Raw genomic sequence first — 17855 nt, forward strand, 5'->3', positions numbered from 1 at the left:
ATACAACAAAAAACCCCACACATTTTAATATACAGACAACACTGTAGTTGAAAAGGACTCTCCCTTCCGATGAAAATCGTGAACTATTTTTTCAACACTAAAGACCAAATTTAACTGCTGATGGATAACAACACCAAACAAGATATGAGAGGACACGAAATATGACCACTTCAATGACAAAACTCAACTAGCCATCTCTCTAACCTGAGGAACACTTATATCCAAAGTAGGCCAAATGATCGTCGCCCTCATTAGCGGGTTTTGAATTGGCTTCAGTAATAGTAATTACTGGTGTTTCTATCTCCAAAACAGCTGAAATTCAACAAGTACATGTTACACTAACTTATTCATGATCTGTTTGTAACCAAACTTTCAAGTTCTCTCCAATAAATTCAATTACCAAGGTGAACATCGGGAGATGGCGAATCTAATTTAATGTGTTTATTGTTCATAAATATATAATGATCGAATTTAATCTTACAAAGACGAAATGTGACTTTAGTTTACAGTGACACTAACGTTGAGGTTCTTCAATTTTTACAGTAAATGCAAATAAAAGTTCGTTTTTAAGTTTTAAAGAAATAACTTAAAATGCAGTAATGCAGTAATAGGCCTATTTCCAAAATTACTACAAAATTTGATTACTGTAGATTCCTTATTTTACGCGAGTACTTAATTCCGCGATTCAACGATTTGCCATCAAATCGCGAGTACATAAAATCGCGATTGCCGAAATTTTATCAAAGTTTCATGTAGTTTACATGTGTCCCAAAATTAACAGCGAGATTTTAGAATTCGCGAGATGGGCTTCTCGCAATTTTACGCAGATATTTAATTAATTCCTCGCGTTTAATTAGGAATTTACAGTACGCTTTGAAATAACACACTGTCCCATATCGTCATTTGTTGCATACAACTTTAGTTTCTTATTCACAGTGTTTCTCAATGGTTTCAAGAACATTTGTCAATACAAACATTTATAAGTTTATTTCTTGAATTTGTGAAAAATTTGGTGGTGTTCAGATGACAATTAATCGTTGTAACGTCAATATTTTCATCATTGGAAAAAAATGAATTTCATAAACATCTTATGTACAGGTTATGATAATATGATTATCTATATGCATGCTAAATTTCATTTGATAGCTTCATCCATGATGTTTTATTGCCTCATATCACGATTTGTTTTATTATTCCTACCTCGTACAAGTATAGGTATATAGCAATACAAGTAATTCGTTAGATCTATTATAGTATTCGGGAATTTGTGTGCATCATTGGTATAAATTTACGTAATTAAAGGTTAAAATAGATTGCTTGTTAAAATGTCAAACTTCAGTTTCACCTAAACAGTGCCGCTAAACCAACGACGAACGGTTCCAAAGCAATGCATACTATCGATCTATGGGGTCATTGTCAAATCAGAAAATATATTTCTTGCTTAATTGTAGATGTACAAATTCATCCATGATATCCATGCACGTCAGTATGATCCCTCCATAAATCTTTATGGCTGATAATATATGTACATGCTCAAATTATTTTTTTTTAAGTGGATCATATAAGAAGACCACAAACAGGTTAGAGTCTACAGAGTGTGTTATTTTAATAGGGTGGGTTTAAACTGTAGGAATCGATTCACAATCGCCAAACGAAGCTACCTTCATCATCATATTCGGAGGAATCACAGACTACATCTGGCTGTCTTGGGTCATAGGTTACTTTTTTCACAACTCGCTTTACAAGCCCCGTTTCCTCCAACTCTTTCGGTTCTTCTGAACAAAGATTTTATCACTTATCATCACTTATAATAACATATTTTCTTGACTTTAAATGTAAAAATCGAATCAAATGAAAGAAAAACAATTTAAAAAGTTCAATAACATAATAGCAAGCATACTTGTCAAATGTTATTTCAGTATAACATGCATTGTCGACAGAGCAGATTGTTCATGCGTACAAGTTCTTGTGCACTATATTTATAGTAATTCAAAAAAAAAAGAAGAAGTATATGTCACTAAACAGCAATTACTTACCATAAACCTCTTAGAGCATGTTTCTATCTAAACTGATCTTAGTTACCTTTCATCAAGAATTCTACGCTCTTCGAATCGATCCCTTACCTGTTTCGTAAGTTCTAGATGTAAATGTCTGCTTGATGACTTGTTTTGTCGTGACTGTGGTTCCACTCTGACAGTCCTCCTCCACCAAATCCAAATCTTCAACATCGATTTCTTCATCATTCCCGTCATCATCGTCATCACTATATTCACTGGAGGAACTGGAAGTGGTGGAATCATCTCCCTCTACGAAAGTCGATTCTGTACCAGGAATAATGGCCTCAATTTCATATTCGTCCTCTTGCAAGTTTCCAGCATCATCGAAAGACTGATGGAAAGTTTTCACGTTACTGACCATCCTGTTCATAACCATCCTTTTCTTCATCACCTTTCCATCATCTCTAACCACTTCTACTTCCTCCACCTTGGTTACTGGTTTTGCTGGCTCTTCAAATACTTCAATAACGTCTTCTTTTGCTTTACCTGGCACAGCTACATCGTCATCGAAAATGTTTTCCTCTTCACCACTTTCAGAGATTAAAGTTCTTTTGACACGTTTAAGAGACTGGCGGCGTGTTCGGCTGACCTTGTGGACTGTTCCGTCTTCTAGTATCTCTTCATTTTCCTCGTAGTGAACAGCTTCCTTTTCGGGGCCCTCTTCTTCAACCAATTCCATAGATTCAGGTTCTCCATTCTCACTTTTGATAGACTCTCCAGATTTAAATCTTTTCCTCCTGACCTTTGATCCATCCGGCAACACCTGTTCAACGGCGACCTCCTCCTCTTCTTCAAGCTCAGTTTCAATGACTGGAATGCAAGATGTCACCACAATGGTCATGCAATTACTTAATGCTAAAGTATGCAAATCATATGATCGACAAGCAGAAACAAAAGTGAAAATTAGCACAGATATAAACATACAATTCATCAGGCTGTAATATACGAGTGTGAAATGACGCAAAATCACATTCCGGATACAGATACTCAAGTGGTTATCTCTTATTTGTAAGGCAGTATTCCAAGCGTAAGCAGGAAATTGGTACTTATAATTTAAAATAGACGAAAGTTGAATCTTTATTTACAAATTTAAAACGTTACGTTTTGTCTACATGACAAGGCATTTGCCTGTAAAAGAAAATAACAAAACTTTTTTTCACTAAGATGTGCAATGCATCAGAAGGAATTGCATCATTTCAAGATTCGTTCTAAATTTAAATAAAGATATGCTAATCAACATCTACTGTTAATACAAACATTTACAAACAAAAAGAATTTGTAAAATTAAAAAAAAAAATGAAGAATTAATATCTTATTTCCTTTTTTTGTTGCAATATTTCTATTTTTTTCGTGGGGACTTACCATCCTTAGGCACTGCACTTGGTATATATGTATTTAAATGTTTTGTTCACTTCTTCCCTAAACATTGTTTTGTGTATGTTTTATCTAGGAATTATGGGTTTTGTTAAGGTTTTAAGAACAATTTATTTAATGAAGTGTGCTACTTTTATGAATTACTTCTTTTATTTGTTCTAAAGCTAGTTGTCAATAATGACCTTTCTTAAGTGATTAACGTTAATGTAAAATTGGGGTCACAATCTCGTTTTCGCCTTCAATGCAACAGCGCACTCCTCGAAACTTAATCCAGAACCTCTTCGGCTTTATAGAATTGGTATTTTTCTCTCTTTATACCAGCCAGCGTGACCTCTTCACCCTGGTACTTTGTTTCAAACTGTTCACCGTGCATGTAAAATGATTTTCAATTCACTCAAAATTCCTCTGCAGACACTCAGGGTAACGTATTATTTCTATTAATCACTCGTCAGTAAATATTCGCTTCAGGAGTTCTAGATCTAATATACTGTTAGATTACTCACTTTTAATTCAGTTTAGCATAATTCTTATCGTTAATATATTGAGATGGGCAGCTATTTCAGTAAGAGATGTTTGTGTTTTTAAAATAATTTAGCTATAAAGTACTTGTTCAACATTTGACATGGCATCTCTGATAAGAGTTAAATAAACAACTAAAATAAAAAGACGTTTTCATTCATGCCCAAAACATGCATCACTATCTCGGACAATATCAAAACTTCCTTCAGTATTTAAATACTGTTTAAACTCCATATACATATAATTCCATTTGCCTTTACCTTCTTGTTGTTGCAATGATGACATCCTTTTTAAACGTTTAACTGTGTTTGCAAATTGTACTCCATCCCCCGAGTCCTTTCCAATCGGGCTAGCTGACATTTCTTGAGATTGTTCTGTACTGTCCTGTGATGGACAGGGAGCTTGAGTCTGCTCCTTCGGGTCCTTTCCAGTCGGGCTAGCTGACATTTCTTGAGATTGTTCTGTACTGTCCTGTGATGGAGAGGGAGCTCGGGTCTGCTCCTTCGGGGGTACTTCTTCATATCTTTCTGTTCTTTCAATTGATCCCTCTCTAAAGTCTTGAGTTCGTGCTGGTTTGTCCGTGTCATCTTCATCACTACTGCTGGAAGAGGAAGAGGAATCTCTCTCTTTCGGAGGAGCTGGTGCCTGGACAATTTGTTTCTCCACATCTGAATCAGCTATTGGATGAGCTTCGTTTCCCGTCTCTTCAACATTATCTGGAAGCATCTTCAAACCTTCCTCAATTGTATCTTGGGCAACCAAAGAAGGTCTGTATACTTTGACGGGCACATCGCTATCAACTTTCTCATCATTTTCGCACGCTTTCTCTCCCTTATGTTCTGTACTAGGTTTTTCCATAAATTGGAACTCTTCCATTCTGTCGATTTTTGGTGTAGTTACAGTTGGGGATTTGACTTCAGTTGATTCAACTTGATTGCTTTCATCCTCAGTTGATGAACATGATGAGGATGAAGAGCTCGGTAAATTTTCCTCTCTAAAATGCACATGACCAGACTTTGGTTCAAGGCGGCTGGCATCATGTAGAGATGACTTGGGCTTTGGAGGCTCATTCTCAGTTCCACGGTTTTCGTCAGTGTTTTCCTCAATATTATCTTCAACATCTGACATAGAGGAAGAGGATAAGGAATCTGTCCGCTTTCTTTTCCTCTCGATGGAAGATCGTCGATCTATGTTGGGTTCATTACCCTCTACATTAGGTGCTGTTGACGGCAAAGGATCAATATTGAATTCTCCTTCGGTTTCTGAGCTTGCACTAGACGAAACATCGGACTCGTTGCCACTTTTTTCAATCTTCTCTTTTTCATAAAGATCAGTTTTCAAACTTTCCACCAGTTTTTCCATATCAGGTTCCTTTTGATTTGCAAAATATGGCAAACCAGTATCAACATCAGTTTCTCCGACCACCATTGGAGTTTGCCCTGTGGCAGACTCTACAGTCTGCACTTTCTGAGAATCGACAACCTCTTCAACTGTGTCTGAAAATTGAAGGAGCAACAACATATAACATTGGACAATGAAACGGTTAAGGTCAGGTATAACATGGAAGTTATTCAGCCGAGTTAGAAGCCATACACACTCTGCAGTAGCTTGGAGCAGCACCCAACACGCAGTTAGTGATCATCTGAGAATATATGCAATTGGATGTTGAAATACACAGGAAGCTCAATGAAAACATTTGACCAGGTAAGTATATATACTACTGTTTGTTGATAAATACAGGCATGTCAATGGAAACAAATGACCAGGTATTAGTAATGGTTGGAGTTGCATTATGGGACTAGCTTAGGTAGTGTTTTTGGCAATATGATTCTATCCTATATCGATATAATTAGCATGAAGGTAGCTGGTTGGGAAATATCTGGTAGGACTCTTAATCTAGGTGAAATGAAAGTTTTATTTAAAAGATAGTTATTATATAGGTCAAAGATGAGACTTTATACAAATGTATATAGAGAGTAAAAACAGATGCCATGCCAAAGTCAACCATTCAATTACAAGTGTATATGAATTTAAGAGAATAAACATCGATTAAAAATGTTTCTTTACTCTACATAGGTACTGATTATTGACGTTAATACACATGTAGTATCAAGTGATGAATGTTTTGTGTGATTTTGAGACAGAAATAAAGAGTCTAGATGATGTAGTGCAAGAAAACTAAAGAAAAAAATGAAAATGAAGAAAACAAAACCAAGGAAAACAAACCTAGCAGCATGCAAAATTTAAAAATAAATGTTTGAAACAAAAAAAAGTGAAATAGAAAGAGCACAGCAATTGACAAAATTTTGCTCTCAAAAGTTTAATGAAACTTTACGACATTTTCAGGCTGGAGAAATCACAGATTTTTGGATGGGAATGAATGGCATCAAACTAATTTACATTTTCATTTAAGAAAACATTCTACTGTGAACTGCAAGTAATTTAACAAAATAGACTTGTAGGGATAAGTATAACTGAACAAGAAAAAAATCAAAAAGAAGTTATCTAAAACTTTATAACACCATTTTGATATAGTGCATTTTACATTATTTTTAGCTTTCAAAATGGGAGCCTGAAGCTATAAAGATAGTATATTGCATAGAAGTTTTTGTATGATTCCAAGCAACAACAATGGTTATGTCAGATACATAGTGTTCCAGTTGTTAGAATAAGGCCAAGGACCATGCAGTGACAAATTTCCAAACTCTTTCCAATTTTCACAATAACCTCAAAACATAACTGCATATACATATATATTTTCAAAATAAAAAAATGTAATTTAACAAATAGCAAGTTACAAGTGCAGCAGAAAGAAAAACAAACAAAATTATTTTAATCTAATATATGGAACAGAAACATTGTATCCGTTTTTTATTTTGGTGGTTGTGTTAGTGTGTTGTGAAGTGCTTGTGGCCCTTAAGATCTAGAACTCCTCTACACACAACTTCGATCTTGTGATTTCGCCAGCATTAGGACAAACTTCCAATGTTTGTCAATTCAAAATATTCACAAATATCTCCATTTTTTTTCAACCCTTGAGCAATATCTTGTCAACCATGGTGAGGCAGACAATTCGAAAACAAAGGAAGTCAAAATAACCAAGCTCTTCTTTTTATTGAATACTTAATCCAAAGTTTATTGCATCACAACATTAGTGCAATTAAGCATTTCTGACAAAGATGGTGAACACAAATTGAAATAAAAAATAAAATGAATTCTCCAAAAAGGAAGCAGAATAGCAAAGTATGAATTTGTAAAGCATGCATATATTATAGTTATTCATGTTTCCATATATCTGAACAATATTTTAAATATAAATAGATATAACAATTAATGTTCCAGTTTTCAACTTCTACAACCTTCAAGCATTTTAATAGTATGCATAAGATAAGTATATAAATATCTAAATGTATATATAAAATTGTAGCTGCACATACATGAGTAGCAATAATATTAAAATTAACAATATTCATTAAAAGTCTCCTTTATAAATTCAACAATAAATAAAATATTTTGAGATTCCTGAAGGTTTGATTGCCAAAAATTCAACTGCTGAAGGTTGAAACTTGAGTTGAAACCTGCAGTAAAGTGCTATATACTAAAAGAGCATATCTGGAAGCGTACATCAGCTTCCCTGGCTGAAAAATTATCTATTAGTAATGATTTGTACTACAGACATTATTCATCACTCACTATATAAATGTCTAGATACAAAGTTTTTGTTCGTGGAAGGAAGATATTTCAAATGTTTCAATTGATGGCTTCTTTAGCACACAAATAAACTAGCAAGCTATTTCAAATGAACTATAGCATCAAAATTCTATTTCCACTAGTTGTACATATACTATATATTACTAAAAAAATACAATTACATGTAGTATCCTAATGTCTTGTACTATATTCTATATTCCTTAGACATATATTTCTTTAATTACGTTCAAAATGTTTGACTTATACTTCAAATAAAATTGTTATTTCCCTTACATTCCTGAGTATGTATAATCCGAAACATGAATTTCCTCAGCATTTGAAATATCTTAATATATTGATATATTTCAAAATTAAGATTGAATTTTGAAAGTACCATTTCAAATTCATTTCTGTTATAAAATAATTTTCAAGTCTGCCTGCAGTTTAATAAATATGGGCAAGTTTCCTATTGCATGCAGAATCATCAGAAAACTGGTGAAACAATCCAATTTTGCACAGAAAGATTCTAAGATAAAAACTTGATGGAAGAATGTCTGAATTTGAAATGGTAGCAATTTCTTTTCAGACTTTGACAAGATTGCAATCAATTTGGTTGTCTATGCATTGACAAAAAAATGGTGTCATCTGCAATCACAATACAATGACAATTTACACACCCGTTTCCCCAGGGTGTACTGCTGTCGGTTCTTCTGCACTGGACAGTCTGGCTGCCAATTCGTCAACAGCTGCTTGCTGGGCTCTCACTTCCTCTGTTAAAATAATGAAAATAAAATAATAAATATTAGAAATTATAAATATTAGAATGATAACCGTAAAATGGCATAAGCAATTATAGCTTTGATTAGTCATAAATGTTCAAACAATGAATATAGTAATGTAAACATTGTTTCAATGTCAAAACGTTCTGTGAGAATAAGGCGAACGTTTTTTTATTAGTTGGATTACGGATCCGCCGACCGAATTTTTTTGACTTTTAGAAAAAAAATAAAATGCACTTTTCTAATTTTTTTTTTACTGACCGACATAAATTTAAAGAAATACAAAAAATAAAATAAAATGGCTGGTGAAAAATATCAATAAAAACCACATAAATTGGTTTCATTCACGAAAAAATTACCTTAACTTTAACACTTTCAGTTTTAAAATTGATCGAGTTTGGAATACGGACTTCTCTATCACACATGTGCCATGTTGTCTAACGGTGGTTTGTGTTTTATCATTTAAATGGCATACTTTCACATATCTGTCATTTGCAAAAATGACATTAAACTGTCGTTTAAGACCTTGAAACAGTGTTGTCACATACTGGGGGCAAGCGGTGTCAGAAGTTCTTGAAAGTGTAAGAACCCACGTACATGTACATATTATGTTTCAAAGTTTTGGAAATAAAGTCGTCAGACAGAAGTACGATATATGATGGAGACATTTTGCATCAGTTAAAGCAACAATATTTCATTGTAAGACCAATTTCAGGCCTCTCGATTCTCTTTAATTGGGGGGCGATATTCGGCCCCATTCCCAACGTGAAAAGGCATATTTTTCCCCAAAATTGAGTGTTTTCCCCAATTTGAGATCGCCTAAAATTAATAAAGTAACTTAAAAGAAAACTACACTGATTCTAAATATATATTGTATATTCAGCAGTCATAAAGGCACTGTGAATATGTGCAACACTACCGCGTTGTAAACTGTTTCTTGTGATCGGTAACTTAGCCAGAATTTCCTCAGACAGAGATGGTGTAATTTTAAAAACGATGTTTATTAATTTACTTTTATTTCTGATATTACGGTTAGTTGATAAGCTGTTAGTAGTTTATAATTCTGCAGTAAATGTTAAAATAATTATAAAATTTTTGGTCTAAACAGATCTAGATCCTCTACAAAACGGTAGTAAGTGGGTCAATGGGTTGGACTAATACCCCAAATACACAGAAGTACAGAGACTGATTTAATAAATATTCTCAATAGGCTAACACAATCAGGAAACATTTATCTGTAAAAGGTATAAATACAAATATAGATTAAATTTTACATTAATAAAAATAAGTTAACCTTTTTTTTAAATTCTAAAAAAAAAAACTTTTATTATTTTCTATGCCATTTGACATATAGCAGGCTACTAAACACAAAAAACCTTTTGGGAAATTTTACATCTTCAGTCAGTAACAAACTTGTATCACACACTGTAAATACACTTTTTTCCTTCTCCTTATTATACACACATGTTCCCAGTTTTAAAAATAATTTTAAAAAAAAATAACTTTTAAAAAATCAAATCAATATACCCTGGTTTTTGTTCAGAGGACTGTACATTAAGCAAGGAAAAAAATTCCCAATTTCTATCAAAACGTTGCATTTTTCCCAATCCATTGGCCCCGGCCCCAGTACCAAAAATAGGTGTGAGAGGCCTGAATTTGTAAATCGTGTGTCAGTAGAGGTGTGAGACCTGCGGTTCGGAATGCCCTAAAAGTGGCCCAAAGACACACTTAAGCATGTGTACATGGAATAGTAAATAAAAAATCAAACAAAACATAAGACTTATTTTGTTTCTTTGAAGTTTGCCAGGTTTTTTTTTCTTTTTTTTTTTCGACCTACCGACCCAATTTTTAAAATAAAAAATCCGTAATCCAATTAAAAAAAAAATGTTCGCCTAAAAACCAATACATGTATAACATGTTAATGTATACCCAAATACAGATGTTTACATTTACAAAAGTATTAATATATTGACAGAATTATTAAAATGGTACAGGTACATGTAATTAAAAAAATATGGTTTTGAAACACCTGCCATTTCAATTCATATCAGGTTCAGGGTTTAATAATGAAAAAAGAATTTTGATTATTTATTTATATACAATAATTATAAGCATGCAAGATAATACTTTCTTATATAATACAGTAAGATGGAAGGTACATATGAGTATATAAATATTGAAAGTGCCCAAATCCTCAAGATAGTTGAAAATAATAAATAGATCTTAGGTCTAAATACTGCACCAAGATAGGTGAGAGAAAAGAAGAGGTCATCATAAGAGAAAGAAAAATATCCATATCCTTTCTCAACAAAAATAAAAAACCAGAAGTTAGTCCAATATAAATTTGGCAACTAAAAAGACAACATTCAATCAAAGCTTGCAAGGAGGAGGACTGAAGCAGTTTCCACCAATCAGTGCCGGGGCGGAAACTCTGCTATAAAAAATACACACTGAAAGCCTCCACAATATTAAGTGGAATACCTCCTAAAACTTCAAATTTCTCAGTTTGACCTTCAGGAGTGATGATGGTGGTTTTACGAATGGTTCTCCATGTTACACCATCATCCGACTCCTGGAAGGTCTCCTCTATAATCGTTTCTTCCTTCTCTTCTTCTTCTTCCTCCTCCTCCTCCTCAGCTTCAGCTTCCGCTTGAACTGATTGTTCAACTGCATCTTCTATCTCATGAGCCAGTTTGTCTTGACATTCTAATTTTGAGTATTAAATAGTTTTTTTATTCATTCTTTTTAATTAAGATTAACTTTAAGGTTCTTTCTTCAATTTGCATTGAATTTAAGCTTAATCGCTAAATCAACTATAGAGAAGCCCAAATTATAAAAAGAACTTAGCCACCTAATACACATCTCACATAATCATAGGGGTCAAATTCATGAAATCAACATTTTGCCTTGGCCAAAGCATTTTCAAAGGATTGTCATCTATACATAATTATTTCTCCCTAACACACGCTCTATTAAGTTCTTCTAGGAGCGATCAACTAGGTACTATAAGACCCTGTAATTTCTTGATAATAGGATCAAACTACATCAGAGTATTTAACATTGAGCACTTTAATTACTGCTTAATATGAAAATGAATGGAGATGCAAATCAAATAGATACCGAGGCACATAATCGACAGAAAGTTTCAATCAATAGATGCTCTGGCAAACAAATACTGGTAGATCTACCTATATCATGTAGCATTCACAATGTATCAAAATGCTGATTAAAAGAAAATGTTCATTTCATTTTTATACTTAAGTACTTTTCAATGCAAGATGGTATAAATCTAAAATATAAAAAAAAAATCACCACCACACTAAGCAAGATACATGATAAGCTCACACTGTCACAACGACCGAAAGTTTGATGTCTTCATTCAACCTACACAACGCATTTAGTCTAATCATTCTACTAATCAAATGATCCTTCATTCTGAAAATTTGGGCATTTTAAATTGTTAAAAGTGTTTATTATAGGATATCTAAGTGAAAAGGTTAATCATTTTTGCGAAATTTAAACAGAAAGTTAGTTTGAATATATGTTGATTAATAAATACTGTATATAGAATTGTGAGTACATAAATATGAATTGTTAATCTCCACTAAATCTACATTAATAACCAATACAGAACTTGGCAATGTGGAACTGAGTCTAGGAGTATGTACATGTAAATAACAGAATTACAACAGAATCCCAGTGTCTGCCTCTCTGCTGCACCAACATATCCTCATTTATAGAATTTATGAAATTTGCTTTCCCAATAAATACTCCGCACACCCTTCATTAAAAGTAAAATAATTCCATTGGTATATGGCATGTTCAAACTTTGTACATTTAAACAATAATTCCAGCTAAACAAGAGGCCCATGGGCCACATCGCTCACCTGAGGAACAATAGGTATGATAAAATCAGCTTAATGGAGTCATAATACAAACTATCTGGACAATGTACAATAATACATGTAGATCCTGTATAAATAAAATCCATTTTCCCCTGGATATTCTTATGTTTATAATCATTAGTCCCCTTTCTGACAGGATGATTTTGTAGTCATATCATATGTTGAGTATTGCAGTTCTCAAAAAGATCCTTAACAATAGTTTATATATCGGATATAAACGTACATCAAACTCTGAACCTTCTCGTGAGGCCAAAGAATTGTCCTGGGGCCAAAGTCTTAATAATTATAGAGAATCATCTGGCTGATTAGTTTCTGAGAAGATTTTTAAAGATTTACCCTATATATTCCTTTGTTAAACTTTGACCCCCCCCCCCATTGTGGCCCCACCCTACCCCTGAGGATCATGATTTTCACAACCTTGAATCTACACAACCTGAGGATGCTTTCACACAAGTTTCAGCTTTCCTGGCTGATTAGTTTTTGAGAAGAAGATTTTTAAATATTTACTCTGTTTATTCCTATGTAAAACATCGACCTCTCATTGTGGCCCAAACCTATCCCCAGGGGTCATGATTTTCACAAATTTGAATCTACACTACTTGAGGATGCTTCCACACAAGTGCCAGCTTTCCTGGCTAATTAGTTTCTGAGAAGAAGATTTTTAAAGATTTACTCTATATAATCATATGTTAAACTTCGATCCCCCATTGTGGCCCCAACCTTCCCCCAGGGGTTATTATTTTCACAACTTTGAATCTACACTACCTGAGGATGCATCCACACAAGTTTCAGCTTTGCCGGCTGATTAGTTTCTGAGAAGAAGATTTTTAAAGATTTACTCAATATATTCTTATGTTAAACTTCGATCCCCCATTGTGGCCCCACCCTACCCCCGGGGGTCATGATTTTCACAACTTTGAATTTACACTACCTGAGGATGCATCCACACAAGTGTCAGCTTTCCTGGCTGATTTGTTTCTGAGAAGCAGATTTTTAAAGATATACTGTATATATTCCTATGTAAAACTTCGATCCCCCATTGTGGCCCCACCCTACCCCAGGGGGTCATGATTTTCATAACTATGAATCTACACTACCTGAGGATGCATCCACACAAGTGTCAGCTTTCCTGGCTGATTAGTTTCTGAGAAGAAGATTTTTAAAGATATACTGTATATATTCCTATGTCCTATGTAAAACTTCGACCCCCCCCCCCCCCCCCCCATTGTGGCCCCACCCTCAGGTGAGCTAAAAAGATTAAGTTTACAATACAATAAGTTGTTAAAGTTGGTTTCTGGAAGAACAGACTTTGAACATTTTCTTAATAAATATTGACAAATTTTTTACTTTTTTCATCCTTAGTTTTTAAGATCTGTGTACAAACATAGAATTGTGAGCAAATCTTTGTATCTTGCTTATAATTCGAAGCTTAACACTCAAATATGGTTAGTAAATAGAAATTGTAAACAATTAAACACAAGAAACATAGAACTATAACAAATAAAGAACACAATTTATTTTTTCGAAATGAATCATATATATATACATGTATATACCTACATATTTCCGTCAGCGATATCAAACTCTATTTAAACTGAATAAACTCGAGAAAATGTCGAGCATCTCAACAAAATCTATTGCATTAATCTACCATTACGCAAAAGAAAATGCCGAATTACCGATAGAAGGAATTGTATTTCAGTACCCCTACATCAGATTTTGCTTAATTTGCGCAGGTAAACAGTTAACTGTTTGATTTACCGAAGTATCTGTTTGAATTGATACGTAAAAATCACGAAATACCTGTAGACGATAGTTTCCAGGTTTAAAAGCGTAAATAATGAAAACGAAACGAAAATCCGAACAAGCTAACACCAACACACTTAATTGTTTGATCCTTGTTCGAACAATTAGAAAATTAATTAATAAACAATAAAAACAGAGGGAAATGCACTTTAGTACGTTGTTAATGCATCAGATTTTATCATTTTCGCAGGTAAACATTTACCGAAGTCTATGTTCCAAATACAAGGCGATTGTTTCCCAAGTTAAAAAGCAAAATGAAACGAAAAAATGAAAACAAGCTAAAACCAACATCACAAGTGAAAATGACAACGCGTTGAAATATTTAACCTCAATTTACTTCACAATAATCGGCACCAATGTTATTTCCATGTTTCATAGATTATATTCGCACGTGAACTGTTGCACAACAAACTGCCAGCCTCGTTTTCGAGATGCGGTAGACTGGCGATGCCTGTCATAAGACCAGTCTATCGCAATGAATTGCCAGTCTACGATATATGGAATAACGAGCCATTCTTTATAAGTATTTTCGCAATTATCTCAAATTTGGAACAGAAATCGCCTGTAATTTTTGCAATTTATATTTTCCTTTCCCTAAGGATGATTTATGCTAAATTACGTTAAGATTAACTCGGTAGTTCTTGAGAAGAAGATTTTTAAAAATGCACCCCCCTTTTTCTACAGTTTCAAGGTTTTCTCCGCTTTGAATACAGATCGGACTTTTATTTCTGCAATTTATATTCGCCCTCCCATAAGGATGCTTTGTGCCAAATTTGGTTGAAATTGGATAAGCGGTTTTAGAGAAGAAGTTCAAAATGTAAAAAGTTTACAGACGGACAGACGGACAGACGGACAGACAGACGGACAGACGGACGGACAGACGGACGACGGACAAAATGTGATCAGAATAGCTCACTTGAGCTTTCAGCTCAGGTGAGCTAAAAACAGTTCAGTTTGTAACAGTTACTGTCAAATTCCATAAATTATTCATGTACATTTTAATATTAATTCATACTGAACTTTTGGCAATCTGATTATTTTCTTTATCTCTGAGACAGTTTCAAGTTTAATATTAACACGTAAATTGGATTAATTCTGCAATTTTCAAAATGACCATTTCTGCTCTTTTCAAGCTGGAGCATCAATCAACTGTGCGACTGACATGCTGGGTGCAGGAAGACTTGGCAGACACATTAGCGAGACTATCACATCATAGTACCTGATACAAAATCTCCCTCTACAGGACTGGGGGGTGGTGTTTTTGTCCCTTCATCATCTGTAAACAGTCAATGTTGGACACATGCATAACATTTGCGCTCATCAATTAGCATATATGTATCTTAAATGATAAACCCTAGCTATTATAAACCACCATATATGAAAACCAAGAAGATTTTCACAAATTTCATATATTTCATGGTAGTGTGCAGTGCATCAGTAATGTTTCTAGACATAGAATAATCTAATTATTCTCTATGCTGAAAGCACCATGTGATGATAAAATCACTAGGTAAACAATACATTTTTGTCCCAGTAACTGCTATTCCCCTATTTAAACAGAATACACTGTATGTAAAATACAACACAACATTTAGGCTACAGCTGTTGAGTGTTGGGGTAATGATAAACTCCATTTAGGTGTTCACCATATTTGCATAGTATGGAAATGCCATAGCATCGTACATTGTACATACATTATGACAAAGGAACCCATCAAGGAGAAGAAAATAATGAGGACCTATATGTTGTCTGACCGTATGTTATTAACCCTGCACCAGATCTGTGTGGGTAACACTAAAATACTACTAAAATGGATATGTGCAAATCAGTTTTAGTGATTTTTCAGCCGCTGCATTTATTTTTCTACAGAAGAAAAAAGAGCTTATAATCCCATGCTAAGTGATTTCTCTAAAAGATTATAATGTAAAAACAACCCCAAACAAATATCATAATATGCTGAAAAAAAGAGGTGAATAGTGAAAATAAATGTCCTTGCCAATGTTCTTCAAAAATACCAGTTAATACATCTCTAAAATTTCTAGCATCTTCTGACAATACAAAACTGTATACAACTTTAATAAGCCAATTTTTATTGACTTTGGTAAAGAATCATGTTCTATAAATTTATATCTGTTTGAAAATCTACAAAATGAACACAGCATAATTCAACATTCAGGTCAAATTAGTTATTTACTTTTTAATAGTTCTGTGAAAAACTATTTGCATATTAAAAGATGTTTAATGTTTGGTCTATTTTTTTGTCTTGTAAAATATAAATATAGATGTAGTAAATTCTGATCAACAGTCTGTACCAAAAAAGTCTTCAATTTGACCAATTTTTGAAGCATTGAACATTGGCAAGGATTCACAAGTCCATATCCTGAATATACAAGTACAGAAAGACCAAGAGAAATTTCCCAGATGCACCAAAATCACCAGGAGAGATCATGCACAAGGCGAGTACAACAGCGAGATACATGCAGCCTCATGTACCTTCTGTGGGTTCCTGGGCCCGGGCAGGGGCCATGTTTTGACCCAGTTCTTCCACTTTTGCAATGATCTCGTCTGATTTAGGTCGGTCTTGCTTGGTGGAGGTCAGTTCTTCCTCAGTTATTGTTTGTGAATCTTCCATACCCCCGGTATCTACGTTCATAATTCAATTTATTTAATACACATCATATATATGAGATCATGTAGTGTTTAGTGTTGTCATTTGTACTTTCTTTATAATACTAGATTGAAAACTTTTTAAATATGATTGAAATAAACTTTACTTAATTTAGTACACAGATTTTGAATTACATATCATTTAACCCTATGTAAAGAATAATTGGCATATACTTGTACACAGGAATTATTTACAAAATGTTATCTTGTTTCTTACAAATAGCTATGGTAAGTTAACATAGGAATTGTTAAAATTGGATAGTTTATAGGAAATGTGGATATAATTGATCTAATAAAAATATGCCTGATAAATTTCATGATTATGGTAGCAACTATTATCCTTATAGATAAAATGTTGAATAAATTTCATGAATTATCAATGCATCTACTTACTATTTCAAAAATGATAAAAACACAATTAACAGTAAGCTTGCACATCCACATGCATTCACTGACAATATTTATCCCCATTTTATCATGAATCATGCTGTTAATATGTACATGTTGTTATTGTGGAAAAAGATATCTGAGAAATTATGAATAAAGGAGGTCAATTTTTTAACTTGTTATTTTTTCATCATTATAATTGAGGATTAATGCATTATGACATATTTTGTGAAATATGCTGAAATAAAATGCCACAAACCAAATCCCTAGAGGGCTGATCATTACAAACCCAAGTCAGCTAGAGACAGATGAGTGATACATGTACATCATATACAAGTCATAACAAGGATGCAGTGAGTCACAGAACGTTTAGTCAAATTATATAAACTGTTAGCATATAGGAAACATAAGAGGAGATACACAACATTCAGGGCTACAAGCCAGTGCCATCTTGTACCTGCACTGCGCTCAGGTCTCTCTTGTTTCTCCTTAAACTCATTGTATTTATCCAATTTGTCAATTAAATCGAAGAAATCGTCTTTGGTTTTCTCTGGCAATTCAGGTTCCTTAGCCAGAGCCCTTCGTTCACTGATCTCGGGGATCAGCATGTCATCTTTTAAGGGGGACTGAGCTGTATCTATAGCGGAAACAAGCAGAGTCCTGTACACTGA

The 17855-nt window shown here is 33.8% G+C and overlaps 1 protein-coding gene across 41 annotated transcripts in view; it reads right to left on the reverse strand.

The window, feature by feature from the left end:
* LOC128165370 (ankyrin-2-like) overlaps positions 1 to 17855 on the reverse strand; it is a 102595-nt gene that overhangs the window by 18784 nt on the left and 65956 nt on the right. For 25 of the 41 annotated variants that reach the window (XM_052829813.1, XM_052829806.1, XM_052829800.1 and 22 more), the window contains 7 exons: positions 17642 to 17821; positions 16624 to 16773; positions 15350 to 15406; positions 10901 to 11125; positions 8318 to 8410; positions 4211 to 5446; positions 2124 to 2867 (listed from right to left, as the gene is read on the reverse strand). In XM_052829813.1, coding sequence (XP_052685773.1) covers positions 2124 to 2867; positions 4211 to 5446; positions 8318 to 8410; positions 10901 to 11125; positions 15350 to 15406; positions 16624 to 16773; positions 17642 to 17821 — 2685 coding nt within the window. The remainder of the gene's footprint in view (positions 1 to 2123; positions 2868 to 4210; positions 5447 to 8317; positions 8411 to 10900; positions 11126 to 15349; positions 15407 to 16623; positions 16774 to 17641; positions 17822 to 17855) is intronic. The other 16 variants (XM_052829817.1, XM_052829812.1, XM_052829802.1 and 13 more) reach the window with 11 other exon arrangements.

This window comes from Crassostrea angulata, chromosome 10 (assembly GCF_025612915.1).
Source record: "Crassostrea angulata isolate pt1a10 chromosome 10, ASM2561291v2, whole genome shotgun sequence".
Lineage (NCBI taxonomy): Eukaryota > Metazoa > Mollusca > Bivalvia > Ostreida > Ostreidae > Magallana > Magallana angulata.